This window comes from Neolamprologus multifasciatus, chromosome 12 (assembly GCF_963576455.1).
Source record: "Neolamprologus multifasciatus chromosome 12, fNeoMul1.2, whole genome shotgun sequence".
Lineage (NCBI taxonomy): Eukaryota > Metazoa > Chordata > Actinopteri > Cichliformes > Cichlidae > Neolamprologus > Neolamprologus multifasciatus.
In genome coordinates, this window is record NC_140450.1 from 28,645,359 (window position 1) to 28,664,849 (window position 19,491).

General features: G+C 40.6%; 1 protein-coding gene across 1 annotated transcript in view; it reads right to left on the reverse strand.

Annotated features, from left to right (window-relative positions):
- Nucleotides 1-19,491, reverse strand: part of nsmfb (NMDA receptor synaptonuclear signaling and neuronal migration factor b) — a 73,288-nt gene that overhangs the window by 46,516 nt on the left and 7,281 nt on the right. The window contains exons 2-4 of the mRNA XM_085180756.1: nt 6,629-6,690; nt 1,149-1,913; nt 914-986 (exon numbers count right to left, since the gene is read on the reverse strand). Coding sequence (XP_085036882.1) covers nt 914-986; nt 1,149-1,913; nt 6,629-6,690 — 900 coding nt within the window. The remainder of the gene's footprint in view (nt 1-913; nt 987-1,148; nt 1,914-6,628; nt 6,691-19,491) is intronic.

Genomic DNA, 19,491 nt, shown 5'->3' on the forward strand with positions numbered 1-19,491 from the left:
CATTCAAATATGACATGCACATTGAAAGAAGTGAGGAAGAGGAGATGATGACTGATGAAATTTGTACATGTATGTACATCTAAAGTGTACCAAAATATTTCACCAGTTGGTTCTCAAGGACTGGCCATAACCAAACACTTAGTTTAATGTGTAGTCAATAATGTGTAGTCAATTAAACTGTGATATATCCATCATTCAGCCTGCCATTTAAATCAAAAGCGAGAGTCAGACCCATATATCAATCTGACTCTAATACGGACACAGGCAGTCGGAAACAGATGGGAAAAGGAAGGTGAGACATATGGATAGCAAAGAGGGAGTGTGGGAGAGAAGGAGGGAAAAAAAGATCATGGTGGGTGCACTTTGTCTGTTTGAGAGTCATAATTATAAGGTTAGGGTGATAGGTGATAATTAACCTGTCAGCAAGACTGGAACGGAGTTGTGTGTGTGCGTGTATGTGTTTCTTGGTTAAGGCACGTACACGATCTAGACCAACACATTTCCAGCTTTCTAAATGTGTTGATTTCAAAGACTCTTGGCTGCTAAGTTTAGAGGAACAAGTACTATGCACAACACTGGAAACAAGTGCATGCCATTCAACTGGTATCATTGTTTACTGGGACACTTGTTGGACCATGTTGTTAAAATTACTAGACTGTGCTTCTACCAGTACAGATCTAAAACATCCAGTTTTTCTATGGGCAACTGCTTATTTCTAAAAAAATGTCAAAGTGGCTTCCTATATTAATAAAACCAACGAGCAGAAATGTGTGAAAGCTCATTAAGACTTTGTATTAGAATGTTACATTTGTCTCTTGGAAGGAAAAGACTGGGGCCGTATCCTGCCAACATGGCAGCGAGATGCTGTGATGCACAGAGTGGGAGTGAAGGTGGATTTCCATGCCATACTCACGCCTGCATGGTGGTGGTGGCTGTCTGAAAGCTGAACATATTCTCTTTGGGGAACCAGCTGTTAGGATTGTCCTCTGCAAACACACATAAGAAAAGGAAGGTGTGTGTCAGTGAGCATTACATTCAAACACAGGCTTTACAAATAGCAGTGGAGGTGAATAAAAATATGGCGAGAATGTGTTTAAATTCAGGCTCAGTTTGTTTATTCATTTAAACCTTCACATTTCGTTTTATACCCCTGTCATCTGTAGATGCTCTGTCCTCGCTGTACATTCTCTCCAGTTTTTTGCGTTGCTTCCCTCCATCTCGGGGTGAGGTATCTAGGTCCAGGGAGCGCTGACTTTGGCATGGAGCCCGAATGCAGGCAACGCAGTCTGGGGTGTAGTCATCCCGCGACCCACCTCTCCTCATTCCCCAATCACGAATGTTGCCAGCGCTACCCGAGCTCTGCAGCGGCTGCGATGATGACGTTGGGCCTCCGTGATGCTGCTGGGCATGATGTTGGTTACTGCGGTGATGGCTGCTACGGTGATGGCTGCCACGGGCAGCTGAGGCGGTTGGTTGGCTGGTGCAGGATAGGCCATGACTGGCAGCAGAAGTGCTCTGTGAGAGAGGCTGCTCCTGGGAGCCCTTCAGCACCTCCAACTCCAGGCTCTCCTCACTGCCACGGCCCCCAAGGGTCATCCCGCCTTCCCTGGTGATTGTGTACACCCTGGCTGGCTTCACAGCAACAGGCCCCTGTGAGCCCCTGACAGCAGGAGGGTCCTCTATGGAAAGACTGCGTTCAGCAGAGAGTCGCCGTTTGGAGGGGCCAAGTGATGCTTGAGCCTGGAGAGTGTTGACTTGAGATTGAGACTGTGGGTTAGTGCTGGGATTAGACTGGCTGGACTGGGCGGGTTTAGCTATGGATAAACAATGGCTCTGTGGTGGCAGATTGTTGTTATGCAAGTGACTGACGTCTGGAGAGTCCTGGCCAGAGAAAGTTTCAGACAGTAGATGATCTGGGGATAAAGAAAAAGGGTATGAAGCAAAATTAACAAGAAAACATAGCAAGTGAGAAATAAATCATGCTGTCTGTTTTCTATATAGCTTTCATAAACGGACATCAGATAAATGCTTTCTATGTAAATAGAGTTAACAGGGAGCTTGCTTGTGTCTCTTTGGGATTTGTAGCTCTGGCAGCAGAGTGGTAAACATTTACTAGCTGCAAAGCTTTTGTGAGCACATGAGGAAAATAGAGAGGTGGCATAGTGATGGAAAAAAAACAAAGGGCGGAAAGATGAAAGATTCAGAAATGGATGAGCCGGTACAGTCCAAGAAGCCCAGTTGTCCTGTAGGATCATGAAGGACGAATAGTTCTTCTCACTGTATAAATGGCTGCAGGCTTGAAAGCAAGTGTAATCTAATGGGACTTGCTAGTTTTTCATTTTGTGTGTCCTGTGGATAAATAAGTATGGGTATAGTGCTAATTTTCCGATGCCTTTAATTTAGTTTTATCTACTTATAACGATGTTTATTTTTTAAACAAATCTTTTTAATAATCATTGTCTTTCTATTTTAGATAATGTTTGTCCTGTCAAAACTAGACTAGCTCCGGTTTCAAAGTCGTCTCCCTGGATAAATGACAGCATTCGCTTCTCAAAGCGTTGCTGCCGTAAGGTTGAGCGTTTATGGAGGAAAACGCGTTTGCATGTCCATCTCCTTCATTTAAAGGACCTTTTAGTCTCTTTTAACACTTCAGTTCGAGATGCGAGGGTTGCCTATTTCTCAGACTTAGTGTCTAAGGTACTATTCAACACCATTAGTGATATTGTTGCTCCTGCTCCACCTGCTGTCCCAGGTGGATCTTTGTTTAAAAATGTCTTTCAGTCTATTGGTCCCTGTGTGCTCACAATTATCAATACCTCACTGTTTCTGGTCAGGTCCCTGTTTATTGTAAGAATGCTGTCATTCACCCAGTGTTAAAAAAAAACCCTAATCTTGATGCTTCTCTTCTTAGTAGCTACAGACCGATTTCAAAATTACAGTTCATTGCTAAGATTTTAGAAAAGGTTGTGGCTAAGCAGCTTATAGCTGTTCTAGATGAATACAGCATTCTGGATGAATTCCAATCTGGCTTTTGTAGAGCTCACTCTACTGAAACTACACTTCTTAGAGTCTCCAACGACATTTTGATGAGATGTGAGCAGGAGAATGCTCCGTTCTGTTGATGTTGGACCTGACCTCCGCCTTTGATACTGTGGACCATCATATTCTGCTAGATAGGTTGGTTGGGGCTGCTTTGGACTGGTTTGAATCCTATTTGCATGAATGATCCTTTTCTGTGGCTACCTCTAAGTACAGTTCCTCTTCTACTTTTCTTGCCTATGGTGTGCCACAAGGTTCAGTTTTGGGGCCTTTATTGTTCTTGCTGTATTTACTTTCTCTTCAACACTTATTGAGCACTTTTAAGGACATTTCGTATCACTGCTATGCAGATGATATTCAGTTATATATCTCCTTTAAGCCCCATGATGTTTCCAAGCTACAGATTTTGCATGAGTGCATAGACTCCATTAGAGGTTGGATGGCTGGAAACTTTCTTCAACTAAATGAGGAGAAGACTGAAGTCCTTGTTTGTGCTCCTAAACATTTTGTACCTAGTGTTATGGAAAACTTGGGTCCACTTGCTACATTTGCCAAACTGTCTATCAGGAACCTTGGTGTTACTATTGACTCAACTCTGACTTTGGATGCCCATGTAAAATCTCTGGTTCGCTCCTGTTTTTATCACTTGAGAATAGGGATGGGTACTGGTGTCCGGTGCCATGATGGCACCGGTTCTGACATAAACGGTAGTAACCAGACCGAAAAGCAGCACACATTTCGGTGCTTTATTTCGGTGCTTTTTTTTTTCCTGAGCTGTGATACACTTTAGATTCTAGCCAATCATTTTACATTTCCGAGGATAGTAGGCGGGTCCAGGTACGTACGTTCTTTTAGAGCAGAGCTACAGATTAAAATGCCCAAAGTGAAGCGGTCAAAAGTCTGGCTGTACTTCACAGCAAAATATGCAAACTCAGCAGCCTACAACAAGTGCTTTAAGCTGATACTGTGATACTGTCAAAGGAGGTAACACCTCAAATCCGATGAAACACCTGCCGACGCATAGCGTTTTTTTTAAAGCCGAGAAATGCGCCGTATTTGATAGCTTGCTGCGAGACCTCACACCGTGCACATCTACTGCGGGTGTGGTGCCTGTTATCGGACCCGGAGCCCTGCTAGTGTAGCAGAAATGATGACGGATGATGATGGCAGCAGCAGCCATTCTTCTCTGCGTGAGTAGCTTAATGTTGTTCGTTTGTAATTTACGTTGAGTAGGCTAACCACGTTATTACATTAATGCACGTAAGGTGAACTAGCAAACACCGTCGTAGTTACATGCGGCTGTCTTCTTGTTTGATGGCAGATACTCCCTTCACCCTGGCCAAAAAGGCTAAAATGACCAAAGAAAAAGTGGAAAACAGTTAAACATGAGAGGTTTTTGGACAAAGTTTGTGTTTTTTCCATTGTTTAAGCACTGCTTCCAGCCAAGAGTGATACCATATATGCCCCATAGCTGCAAAAAAGGCTAACATTGTTATCTTTTTACAAAAAAACAGCTAAACATGAGAGGTTTTTGGACCAATTTTGTGTTCTCCATTCTTTAAGCACCGGTTTGAGCACCGTTTAAGCACCGGCACCGTTTCAAAAGTACCGGTTTGGCACCGGTATCGGATAAAACCTAAACGATACCCATCCCTACTTGAGAAACATTGCTAAGCTGAGTCCCATTGTATCGCGCTCCGAATTAGAAATTGTCATTCATGCATTTGTTTCATCTCGTCTGGATTATTGTAATTCTTTGTTTACTTGTTTATGTAAAGCCTCTTTGGAGCATCTGCAAGTTGTTCAGAACACTGCTGCAAAGCTTCTGATCAAGTCCTCCAAGTACTCCCATGTCACACCCCTGCTGATTCAGCTGCACTGGCTCCCCGATAAATTCAGAATCCACTTTAAGGTTTTGACCTTGACTTTCAGGGCTCTGCACAGACAAACACCAACATATATAAGTGAACTTTTACATCCATACATTCCCAGCAGGTCCCTGAGGTCATGTGACCAGGGCTTGCTGGTTGTCCAACACACGAGGCTGAAAACAAAAGGCGACAAAGCTTTTGTAACTGTGGCCCCAAGATTGTGGAACTCTCTCCCTTTGAGCCTGAGATCTGCGGACTCCGTGGTCTCTTTTAAAAAACAGCTAAAAACTCATCTTTTTAAACTTGCTTTTGGTTGATTTTTATTTTTAGGTTCTAGTTTCTGTGAAGCACTTTTTGATTTTTATATTGAAAGGTACTTTATAAATAAAATTTTACTTTACTTTACTTACTAAGTTATACTGAAGAAAAACTGAGTGGAAAGCAAACAGATTTGTAAGATTCCCATTTATAAAGTTGAAATCATACAGAGAAAAGCGATATTGCAAAGGTAGGGGAAAGGGAAGTGCTAGTTAGTCACAACAGCTTTTCCAGTATATAATTAAACTGAGCATAGAATTAGACTGAGTAGGTTACTAAATTAGGCTCAACCACAATCCCAGCAGGTAAGCTGGTCTCAGTGCATCTGATAGCTCGCTTGATACCCTTCCAGACCCTTCCCAATTGGCAAGAACACTACTAATCCTGTTTTAGCCTGCCCACAGATGCTGCGTATCTGCAGGCCACTTTGCACCGAACTTCAGCCCCATCTCAATTGTCATGTTTTCTGCTACTTTATGTATTCCACATGTTTGCACTCAAAAGAGCATGCGGGTCCCAGAAGACAGCCATGCTAACAAATATAAATTACTACTGAAAATATCAATCCTCAATTACATTACCAATTCAGTTTTGTTTTTTTCACAATCAGTTTACAAAAGCAGTCATCTTAAAGTGCTTTACATGTTAAAGTAAAAACCCTACAATATGATAATCCTCTTGCCAGCAGCAGGGGGGAAGAACTTGCAGATATATCAGTAATCTGCAACATTAAGATAACCTGCTTAGAATTGTTGAGGTATGGACTTTAGAAGACCTCTGATGGTGTCCTGTAGTATCAGGATTCACAACAGAATCGAGCAGCAGGATAGAGCAATCTGGAGTCAGTTCTCTGTCAAGTTCCTTATACCATACCATACATGTCCTTCAAGAAGCCACTGCCATCAAGGAACACTGATGCCTTGAACTTGTCCACATGGTCTGCAGCCACTTCTGGTAAGCTCTAACCACTGCATTCTGGGAACCACCCACAATACGTGCTGTTTTGGAGATTTTCTGAACCAGTCACCCTGCCCTCACAGGTTGGCCCCTGTCAAAATTGTTCAGAGACTTACACTTGCCCAATTTCCAATTCCAATTTTTCAGCACTTACCAGGTGACAAGATCAGTATAGTTCGCTGCAGCTGATTTTAGGGTGATCAAATACTTATGGTTTTGGGGATAACCTGTGAAACATTGCTGTTGTGGTGTGACTGCACCCTGAAGCTAAGCGTTTATTACATAAACATCAGCATTTTTAAAATATTTTAATAACTGATTATCCAACATGTCACAGGCCAATATTTCACACAGAAATATTTTAAGGTATTTTTGGGAGTAGGAAATACGTGTGAAGCCGGAGAAACTGATATTTCCGTGTAGATATTAAGTGTGCCACCTACCTGCTCCGTTGCGGTTCTCTGGATTGGTATTGGACAGGTATTCTCCAAATGCTCTGGCTGCTCTGTAGAGACACAAGTGCAAGACTTCACTCTGAGCTATTTTGCACAACTGTTGCTGTCAAACATAGAAAAGTGACTCACAAACATTTCACAGGATTCTCTCCACCTAAACAGGCTGTCTGAGCTTTTTCTCTCTAAGGCCCTCTTCACTGCAAGTAGGTTACATCACCACAGCACTCTGTGAGAGGAGTTGTTAATGTCCTGAATCCATACTCGCTATCTGCCATCACTCAACACAGTTACAGGCTGATCTTGGCTACAGTCGGGAAGGGAAAAAGAATGAAAGCTTTCTATTACATATTTTTATAGCTTACTAAAATATGGAAATGGAAATGAACTGACATTTATATGAAGATTTTCCAATTTTAATAACCATTTTAATTGCTTTCATATCCTTTCGGTGGTCAGTGGCTCAATATGTCTCATATATCAATATGATTGATTCATGTAAGTAGCTACTTTAGTATTTTTCTCACACATTACGTTCACTTTCTATTTTATTATAATTATGTTACATGAAAATAAGTGAAATACATAAAGATTTAAAGACAAACAAATTCAAAAATTTGCTCTAGTTTTCTTTCATGACAAAGCTTATCCATCTCCCCTGCCCTACACAGAGGACGGTGTCGTTGCTTTTGCCATCCAGAAAAACAGGAAATAAATACAATCATCTGCATGGCATAAAACATCCATATGGCAGGAACATTGAGAAACTGGCACGGTATACAATACATATATAGCTGAGTGTGGGTGGGTCTGCAGAAGAAAAAAAGTCACAGCAGTTCAATCTACTACCTCTGAAATGAGGAACAGTCTTGATTGAGTGCAATTAGCTCACTAACCATATCTATGATTCAAAAGGCCTTCATTCCTTGCTAATTAAAAAAGAAAAGAAAAGAAACTCTTATTCTAGCAAATAATGGGGTCAGTCAACCTTTGTACTGTATAAATTAACTTATCCTTTATTAATCCCCTCAGGGAAATTCACTCTCTGTATTTAACACATCCTCAGAATTAGCTGTTGGAAACATGCAGGACCCAGGGACCAATGCCACCTCTACCGTCAAGGACACCTTTATACGGCATGTTTTTTTTAATGATGGGAGAGATCACAAATCCTCAAGGAAATCTGTGCAAGCATAGGGACAACATGTAAACTTCATATTGAAAGGCTTTTGGCCAGTGTTTAACCTCAGGTGTCTTTTGCTGTGCAAACCACTGAGCCACCATCTTGCCAGCATACTTTCTGTATGTAGGGTATATTGTACCCATATTCAATGCATCATGTCACACATTTTGCCATGGTTACAGCCTTATTCAAAAACAGTTACATTAATTTTTTATTTTAAAATCTACACACAAAACCCCATAATGACAATAAAATAGTGGGTTGAAATGTGTAATATGAATGCTAATGCATAGAAGCATTCAGTCTTTGCTCAGTACTTTATCGAAGTACGTTTGACAGCAATTACAGCCTCAAGCCTTTCTGTAGGATGCTACAAACTAGGCACATCCATTTTCGGGCAGTTTTTCCCATTCTTCTTTGCAGAACCTCTCAAGCTTCATCAACTTGGATGGGGAGGGTCAGTGCACAGCCATTTTCAGATCTCTCCATAGATGTTCAGTTGGGTTCAGAATCAGAATCAGAATCAGAATACTTTATTAATCCCGAAGGAAATTAGGGTTACAGCAGGCAGCACGCTAATGGTGCATGCGCACTTACAAAGGAACCTTCTGACCAACTTTACACAAACATCACATTGGGGAGACATGTCAGAAAGGTAGGCTGATAGGAAAAAAACAACAAAAATACATAACATGAGGTAAGAGGAGGAGAAAAAAAACTCCACTCAGACTGAGCTCCTAGTGGGAGAACAGTTTGATAACAGAAAAAACACCTCAGCACAAAAAGCACATGACTATCAATACACCATAGAAACACAAGACAAGCAACAGGGGCAGGTAAAGGGTAAGAGAGAGCCGGTGTTGACAGCGCATCCGGTCCTGCAGCATGTCTGCGCTGGTCCAGTCGACTGCCATCTTCCCCGGTAGGGCACAAGCATCGAAGGCATTTGGAAAGGGAGGGGGGGTCAGTGTGTGCAGATCAGTGTATGTGTGTGTGTGTGTCCAGAGTTCAGCTGAGACAGTGTCCTTCGCCCCGCCAGGCTAAGTAAACAGTCTTCCAGCCAACCCATGTGGCCTTGCATGGAATGGGGGGAACAGTCTAAACACAGTCGTTATCAGGGTGTTTTGTTCAGCTCCAGCCTTGAGGCCGCAGCTGGCGCCGAAGGGGTCTCCACATGAAGTGATGATGGTTTTTACTTTAGTGCGAACAACTCATATGAATTTCAAAGCTGTTCTAACAGTCCAACACTGGTCTCTCAATCTCCCGTTGGAGAGTTGTGTGCTTTCTATGATGTTATCCAAACTTACGTTCCGTGATGTTGTCATTCTTTTTGCTCAAAGAGCAGGTTCTGAGAACTCACGACCGCAGTGCACTTCCCCAAGATGTGATCGAATTTGTGCTCAAAGGTGTTATTCGAGCTAGCCCCTCCAGATGTAATCCAGTTTTTCACTCAGAGGTCTTGTTCTGAGTATTCACAGCAGCCGTGGGTTCTCCAAGATCTTCTCCGTGCTGCACTCAATGAGCCCATTTTGAGAAACTCGCGCCTCGTCCCATCATTTCAATCCCAGCGGGCAGCCTTGTGGGGGTTTGAACAGCCGGTTCCGCTTCCTTAATTCTTCGATAAGCCAGGGCCAAGCCAGCTCCAATCAGCAAGAACCCTGTTATCATGGTTCCAAATAGGTAGATATCTTCAGCAGTCAGGCTCACCCGAGCCCTGACTTCTCGTTGAGAAGGGGTGTCAATTGCATTCAGAGACCAGTTGATCAAATCCATAATTCCTCTTTTAGGTTTTAGAGAACAAACTGTGAGAGAGTGTTCCAGGGAAAAGTAAGTAAAAACACAAGACAAGACAAGGACATAAGAAGCTAAGCAGGGAAGATAAGGGCAGGAGAGGAGAAAAGTACGACCGCCTTCGCTGAGAGCCAAAAGAGAGCCAACTCTGGGTCTGGCTGAAGCGACTCAAGGACATTGACAGAGTTTTCCCGAAACCACTACTTTGTTATCTTGGCTGTGCGTTTAGGGTCGTCGTCCTTTTTATCATCAAGGATGTCTCTGTACATTGCTTGCATTCAGCTCCAGTTCCCACAGCCAAAAAACGTCTCCACAGTACACCAGCACAATGCTTCACTATATGGTATGTATTAACCTGTTTGGCCTGAAATTCCTTTGTTTAAGGATAAGTCACACAATTATTCATAGTTTAAACTGAAAATACACTAGCGTTAACAACTCTATTGCCAAGAGAAGATTGCTAGTTCCACCTGCAGTAATTTATATACGGTGGTATAACTCTTTACTGAGACTTTCCCACCCTTCAGTGTGCAATAATGGAACGTAAAAGGCATGAAGAGCAAAACCCATCACAGAACAGAGCAGGCAACGACGACAACCCCAAGGACTAATTTAGTCTAACACAGCAGGAAGGAGTGGGTTCATCAAAGTATTTTATGTGATATAATATTTTTTTAAAAAAGAATACAGCACCTTTATTTTCAGCTTTGCATATTTTTCACTATTTGTGCTTTACAAATGTAAACCAACATCATTTGTCTTTTTAGACAAATAACTACTTAAATGATACCAAAAATTTGTGTGGACTGTGAAATTACAGATTATAATGTTATATTTTTGTATTGAGATTATATATCTTTAGAAGACGGGGGAAAAAAAGAAAAAGGAAAGAGTCAGGGAGAGGTCTGTATCTTTCTACAATAAAACATCCACAACAACAAATCCTACATTGATTATGTCAGATATAGGGAGGAAGCATTGGGGTGGAGGTGGGTTGCAGAGTGGTTTGCAGATGCTCTGTAATGTGTGATTACACATTAGAGATTTGCCAGCTGGATAGAAGACAATCAACTGAGGCATCAGGTGATGCATGCTTGAATGAAGATGACTTGATCTGGTGGTATTGCAACTGAGCTAGACTTAATGGCCTACCTGAGCTATTGCTATGGTCAATTTAAAAAGAAGAAGAAGAAAAAGTCTTCACTTCAGCTATATGTTTCAATCATAATATCCTGCAAGCAAGTGAGACACTTAGTTGGTGCATACACAGTAAGATCAGCAGTTGTTCTATAATGTAAAACACCCACATACAAATACAATATGATAACAATCTTATTAAAGATATAGGCTACCCCCAAACACACCTATAAAGAAGCAACACAGCCTATAATCACTCTCCTCCCACTCACTCCGACCTGGCATTCCTGCCATCTGCAAACACAGATACACACACCAGGTCTCCCATGCTCAGAGTCTCCATGTGGAACAGCAGGCAGAGAAATAAATAGGGTACGCAACACACACACATGCAACATGCTTTGTACACAGGGATAAAATCTCAGGGGGCTGCAGTGAAATGGAATTGTTGTGTTGCTTTAGCCTACATGCCTAAGTAATTAAATATGAGGCGGCACGTGCAGTGCTCCTCATGAAAACCCCCTCCTACCCTGGCTGATATAGAGAAGGAGGAGAAGGCAAAGGACGGCATGAGGAAGAAAATGCAATCATCTGTGATCTATCTGCTTGACTGTGTCCTCTCCCCCCTATAAAAATGCCATATGCTGTGCTGAGAGAAGGAGGATGTGAAAACACAGCAGGGTTTACAGAGGACAAACTAGCACAGTGCCCCAAGCTAACACATGCAGGAATTTTAGAAGCACAGCTTATTGTAGTTATCATCATTAGCTTTTACGGAATCATCCGTTTTGACACTGGTTGATAAAGTATTAATGTATAAGGTTAAGTTAGGTGCTTTAAACATGTTGTTCTCCATCTTTGTCATAATTTACCTTCTTTTCTTTTTTTGGTCATTACCTACAATTTGAAATGATCTTCTTAAGTGTGAAGACAGTGTATCTTTACCAAATGTCTTCTTCAAGCAGATTTGGTACATGTACAGTGGGGCAAAAAAGTATTTAGTCAGCCACCGATTGTGGAAGTTCCCCCACTTAAAATGATGACAGAGGTCAGTAATTTGCACCAGAGGTACACTTCAACTGTGAGAGACAGAATGTGAAAAAAAAATCCATGAATTCACATGGTAGGATTTGTAAAGAATTTATTCGTAAATCAGGGTGGAAAATAAGTATTTGGTCACCTCAAACAAGGAAAATCCCTGGCTCTCACAGACCTGTAACGTCTTCTGTAAGAAGCTTTTCTGTCCCCCACTCGTTACCTGTATGAATGGCACCTGTTTGACCTCATCATCTGTATAAAAGACACCTGTCCACAGCCTCAACCAGTCAGACTCCAAACTCCGCCATGGCCAAGACCAAAGAGCTTTCGAAGGACACCAGGAAAAGAATTGTAGACCTGCACCAGACTGGGAAGAGTGAATCTACAATAGGCAAGCAGCTTGGTGTGAAAAAATCAACTGTGGGAGCAATCATCAGAAAATGGAAGACATACAAGACCACTGATAATCTCCCTCGATCTGGGGCTCCACGCAAGATCTCATCCCGTGGGGTCAAAATGATCATGAGAACGGTGAGCAAAGATCCCAGAACCACACGGGGGGACCTGGTGAATGACCTGCAGAGAGCTGGGACCAAAGTAACAAAGGTCACCATCAGTAACACACTACAACGGCAGGGAATAAAATCCCGCAGTGCCAGACGTGTTCCGCTGCTGAAGCCAGTGCATGTCCAGGCCCGTCTGAAGTTTGCCAGAGAGCACATGGATGATACAGCAGAGGATTGGGAGAATGTCATGTGGTCAGATGAAACCAAAGTAGAACTTTTTGGTATAAACTCAACTCGTCGTGTTTGGAGGAAGAAGAATACTGAGTTGCATCCCAAGAACACCATACCTACTGTGAAGCATGGGGGTGGAAACATCATGCTATGGGGCTGTTTTTCTGCCAAGGGGACAGGACGACTGATCCGTGTTAAGGACAGAATGAATGGGGCCAAGTATCGTGAGATTTTGAGCCAAAACCTCCTTCCATCAGTGAGAACTTTGAAGATGAAACGAGGCTGGGTCTTCCAACATGACAATGATCCAAAACACACCGCCCGGGCAACAAAGGAGTGGCTCCGTAAGAAGCATTTGAAAGTCCTGGAGTGGTCTAGCCAGTCTCCAGACCTCAACCCCATAGAAAATCTGTGGCGGGAGTTGAAAGTCCGTGTTGCTCGGCGACAGCCCCAAAACATCACTGCTCTTGAGAAGATCTGCATGGAGGAATGGGCCAAAATACCAGCTACTGTGTGTGCAAACCTGGTAAAGACCTATAGTAAACGTTTGACCTCTGTTATTGCCAACAAAGGTTATGTTACAAAGTATTGAGTTGTATTTTTGTTATTGACCAAATACTTATTTTCCACCCTGATTTACGAATAAATTCTTTACAAATCCTACCATGTGAATTCATGGATTTTTTTTTTTCACATTCTGTCTCTCAAAGTTGAAGTGTACCTCTGGTGCAAATTACTGACCTCTGTCATCATTTTAAGTGGGGGAACTTGCACAATCGGTGGCTGACTAAATACTTTTTTGCCCCACTGTAGCAACCTCTAGGGCTAAAAAATGAAGCTATGACAGCTTTCTGTTAGGTATCACATCCATTCGTTTGAGCTGTCACACTGGCCCCATGCATTGGCTGACACTTCACACATTTTTCCAAAACATCAACATGTCATTGTTCGAAAGGCTAATTTTGAAATTTAAAGTTAAAGAGCAGATAAACCTCTCTGAGCAACTTACCCTCTTTGTTAATCTGTTAAGCTAACTGTGAAAGCCACATAGTTTTGAAATAGTACATATTCAAAGAGAAAATAAAAGGAAAAGTAGCCACAGTTAATAACGTATACATGCTCCCCCCATTTTTAGCTATCTGGCTCTCAAAGGTCAGCACTGTCTGTCAGCAGTGCACAGAAGTTCATTCAAGCTGAGATTGGTATAAACAATTAGAATTCACTGTCATGATTATACTGATCATAAAAAAAATTGTACTGCAGTGTTTCCCACAGGAATCACAAGCACATTCACGTATTACAAAGTCAAGGTCAAAGGTCAAAGAGAGATGGAACAGTTTGTTGAAGTCATGAAATATCATGAAATATCATTTACAGTCATAGAATATAAATAACCTTTACTTTTAATGGCCCTATGTTGGAATATAAACCACTTCACCAAAAAGTTGTGAATCACTGACACATAGCTAGGTGAGACATGTGTTAGCTAACTAGGTTAGCTATTTAGCAAATTTAAATATAATTTAAAATGATAATAATGGACTGCCATAAGGGGTCATATGATTGTTGGGGTTTTGTCTATATTATTTTACGATCTCATAAAATAGAGGCAACTGTTGTTGAAATTTGTCACTCTATAAATAAAACTGAACTCATCTGAACTGAATAATATAGAAGTTAACCAGCAAGTAGACTCCATAGAGGTTCCAGGAGTAAGAAGTAAAAACCCCATATGGATTTTGCTATGAGCGATAATATTGGAACTATCCAAACTGAAAAAAAACAATGGTATGCACTCTTGCAGAAACCACAAGTCTTTAGGTGTCTGTATCAACAACAACAAAAAAGGTATTACTCATTGAAAAGAACTACTGCACCAAGTGAAACAGCGAGGGATTTGATTGGTCACTCCTACCATGTTAAGGTTTACGCAAACATTCCCGCAAACATCAGATGACTTGGGGAATGCAAGTTTGTGGTGAAGTCTGGGATTTGCAATGCATTCTGGGATAAGTTGTTCCTTCACCATTAAAAAATAGAAGTCTGTACACAAATTTGTAAGTTTGCCAGTTTTTGATTTTCCTTTTTTTTTTTTAATCAACTCAAGGCTTACAACACACATGAAAAGATTTTTGAAACATCACTGGACAATGAAAACTGGTGAAACTAGTGGTTTACAGACAATATCTTATACTATGGCTGCTAATATCCATATTAACAGTTACACATTTATTATTAAACTATAATAATCTTTTAATTAACATTTTTATGGAGAGTTTAACTGGTGTCAAAATTAATGTTCTTAGCTGAATTTAAGCCATATCTTTAGAATCTGTCTTTCTGTAGTCGGGTGTTAATAAGGAAGATTCAGACAAAGAAACACACTAATATATTACATTAGCACACACCTCTCAGGCCAAAGTGATTACCAGAGAAGCTTTATCTTGGCAATAGATATTTTTTATAACTCCAGAGGTCTCTGAAACAACAGTTATAATAACGTGTCAGAGATTTCTAGCTTGTGAATTATACATCATAGTATTAATCCTCTCACTGTGGCTTGAAAAGAGCCAACAAGCTGGAAATGTGTTTATAAAACCAAAATAGAAAGTTGGGATGAGGGTGGGAAGTGTAATGAAGAACAGAGGCATAATATGTAAAGAAAGACTATTAAAAAAGGAGTGGGGGTAGGGGACAGCTGGGAGACAGATGATCTGGAAAGGAGTTGATATTAGAATTTGGTCATATTCTAGGCCTCCTTTGTGCCCTTTTTTAGTTTTATATCGCTTTTCCTACCTCTCCTCTTCTCTTTCGTATTCTTCAGCTAAGCGGTCCATTAAATTAAAAAAAAATGATGACGGTTGGCACACTTAAACATGTTTTCACGTTGCTGTCCTGCTGGGACCTTGTTGAAAAGTCGTAACAGGGAAAAGAATTAGATTTTTGGCAGAATGCCTTAACTCTACAACAGCAAAGTTTTCATCCTCACAGAGGTAAAAATGAATAAATGAGTGTCTGATGCTGTTTTAGGCAGCAGGAGGCTTCACTGAGTTACCTGATGGTGTTCCAACATGTTCAGCAGATGAGAAGGTTATCACAGCCCCACTGATCAAAACTCTTCTTTGGCCTCTTTAACAGTTTTAGTTCAGAAAACGTAATAATTCAGTTATTCTACCTCACTGCATCTCATCACAACAGAACAGCAATAGTACACTGCTGTAATACAAGTGAAAAATATTTATGTCTTAGGAAATTTACAGTTCATTTAGTGATGTACTTGAAATGGATGAAAACAAAAGTTGCAAATGTCTTGATGCATGCTCAAGCATCATGGTCAGAGGCTTTCCCACTGGAAACGCTGCATCCAGATGAACAGAATCAACTGTTTGGAAAAAGTTGAAGCTACTACATATCAATTTCTCAGCTAATATATAGGGATTGCATGTACTCTAGAAAGGATGCTACTCCCATGGTGTGATGGAACAAGCAGTGAAGGAAAGTCAGGCACAAGTTAAAGTCCAAAAAAAGTTTTTTCTTTAACCCCCCAAAAAACTTGGTTAAATTATAAAGAAAAATCTAAATCTTGGGCCCATAAAAGAGGTCGAAGTACCAGAACTCTACTCACAAGCTGACAACAAAAAATACTACTAACTCAAACAAACTGAACTACCTAAATAAGACAAACGGGAAACTTAAATAGTGGCTGATCAGCCCACAAAAGCACAAAAAGGGGTAAAACACACAAACACCTAACTGAAACTACCATAATGAATTCCTGCGGTATGACCCATTTTGCAGGTCTCCATATAGGCTTGCTCCGCCCCTTTCTACCTCTTACCTAATCAACCAAGGGACTGGGAACAGCTGCCACTGAGGTAACTCAGAAAACTAGGAAAGATTAAATCATACATACATAACAGTGTAAACTATAATGTCACATATACGGCATATGGCACATACTCTATAAAATGGAAGTGAATCTTACATGCATGCAAACCCTACTATAGCTCTAACTGGAGATGGGTAGGTAAAAAAAAATTAGACTGATTCAGTTTTGATGTAAGAATTTCGACAAAGAAAGCAATTAGCAGCAATATTGTAAAATGTCAGTGACATTCAGGAACTATGCAACACTTGCAGTGTGAAATGGGTAGTTAAACTTTTCCCAATTTAAAAGTGGTCAATTGAAATGCCTACCAATAAGAACAAAAGATACAGTTGATTGACATATGACAGGATGGTAAATAGATTGAAGGGTTGCCTAGGTAACTAGGCCCTAGAATGTCCTCACATCACCTACAAAGTAATATAAACGAGCGAATTTCTTCATGTATGAATGGGAGTTTAGTTTACTGACTTTATTTTTGTGAGGAAATTCATCTTTTTAAGTTTTATTGTTATTTATTCCATATTGTCCTCTATTAAACAGCAGTTCTTGCTCATAGGGGGTCATATGTTTGTTGAGTTTTTGTTTGTATGTATTATTGTAGGGTCTACCTTACAATATAAAGCACCTTGAGGCACTGTTGTTGTGATTTGGTACTGTATAATTAAAATTGATTTATGAATTTATTACGGAAATTAATTAAATGATTATTCAAATTGATAGCAGAGAAAAGAACAAAACAAAGTAGTGGTGCAGAGTGTGGGCACTACTCTAAATTTATACAATGCCAATTTGACCTGTGTTCACTGTTACTTCTCTGTGTCCGTGTTTGCCTCATGTCTGTGCAAAGCACACACTATGAAGGCTGGCTGGTAATGGCAGATGACTTCATTAGGAGACATTTGCTCTGCTGCACTCCAAAGGCCAGGAGTCAGGCAATTACCCTATCTCCCAGGAGATTTACAATAGGGCATGAAAAAAAATTGTAAAGTGTAAAATCTAAAGAGACAGGAGGCAGGATGCTACGGTTAACCAGAGCAGTCTCAGGTTCACACGGGGTAAAAAAAAATTCCGTTGCTCCAAGGACTTACTGGGCAGTTATTGGTTTTTCATTAAAGGGGCACCAGGTAAGAGGTTTATTGCCCTTAAGCACTAAATGACCATAATATATTTCTCTGGAGATTGGCCAGGTTATGAGTTTTGTGGCTTTCAAAACTTACTTTCCATCCCATTCTCCCCAGCCTCATCACCAACTTGATTTTCAAGATGCTCCCAAAGCCCCCAAACACAATTCACAAACATTCTAAAACAAACTATGGATAGTTTCACATTCTTGGTGCTGAAGTAAACTGAAGAAGCCTGCATCATCTGCTCATAATCCATTTCTGTTTGACCTCTGCTCTGTTTAATTAAAGGTCAATTATAGCTCAGTAACCATTAACAGGAGAGTGTGGAGTGGGGTGGAGTATGGCCCTGATTCACTGATATTCCAATTCCTTCTACCCGATGAAGGTCAGCAAAGGTTACTGAAGACTTAATGACCATTTACAACACAGAATGTGAGTAGCACTCATCTATGACCTATCCCAGAGTTTTTTTCCCCCTTGTAAAACAGGCATGTTATTTTCTGCCACATATTTGACCAACGGCATGATTATGACACAGTCTGGCAGGACTGTAATTATCAGTCTTAAAAACTTGAATGAAACATACAAGCCTTAAGCATCCCCAAACAAAGAGTATTTAAATATCCCTGACTTTAATGTGCTATAATTGTCTAAATTTAATCTCAATATAAGAACATTTTTTATTAATGTTCACTGCTCTGTTTTTACGTATTTCCTAGTTCAGATTCAATATCTAGTCTTGGCAACTGCTGAGTGATAAAGGAACTCAAACACTTAACATTTGTTTACAGCTGGACCCAGTGGCGTGTCTAGAAAATTTTTGTTGGGGGGGCCAGGTAGGGGCACAGATTTGGAGAAGGGTGGCAGATGTAATTGGCAGATAATGTTAAAAACAATTCTACCAACCGTTAACCATAATTCAATAACCCTATAAACCTAATAACCGAATGCGCTTTTAACTCTTATTAGAATGAGATTTTAACCACTACGGTGCAAAGTTTTTAGATACTACGTTGATAAAGTACAAGAGATACAATCAGTCAGTGTTTATTCAGCAGTCAAGGGCATCAATATTTGCATAGTATTTTTACTGACATGTAGTGCACATATGTTTTGGGCAAAAACATTTTTGAATATTAAAATACGAACATTTTTAACATACAATTGGCAAATTAGCCAATGCCAATGCAAAACCAATGCCTATTAAAAAAAGAAGATAATCTTCTCACAAACTGGTGTTTGATTTTGAAACAGGAAAAAAGTGGGGAAACAAATGAAAAGACTAACATTTGAATAAAACCTGAAAGCAAGTAAATACTTTATATGCTGCCTTATGGTAAACTTTGGTAATATTGATGTATAAAGAACAACAATGGCTGATGATGAAATACAGTCAGCTGGCATGGTGACACTGCCAGTATTAACCTGCAGGGCTGGACTGGGACAAAAAATTGGGCATTTTCACTACAGACCGGCCCACCAGGTATTAAAGCCATAAAGCCTTTGAATGAAAACAAATGCTGTTGTGAGAGTGATGTACACTGTCTTTTTGTTATATGTATGATTTCTATACATTTTACGTCAGATAAAACTTTGTTTGCAAGATTCAGATAATTATTTAATAAAAGCTAAATATCTGAAATGAGAATAAGAAAGAAAAGTATTTCTTTGTGCCCCCCTCTCCCTGTTAATGCCCTACCTGGCTCCCTGGCAACACTTTGTTAGATCCACCGCTGCACAGCTATCAGCTACTTAGAAAAGGATCCTGGTGTTATTTGTCTCTCAGAAACAGTTCATAACTTCCCTTCAACTCATTTATGTCACCTAAAAGGTAAACCTGTTTCTCCATCACCTGTTCAGCTCTGATGATTCAGTAAGGACATCTCCTGGTTTCATCCTCATGTTTCCCTCTCACCACATATCCAAACCGATATCATGACCAGCAGCTTTTACAG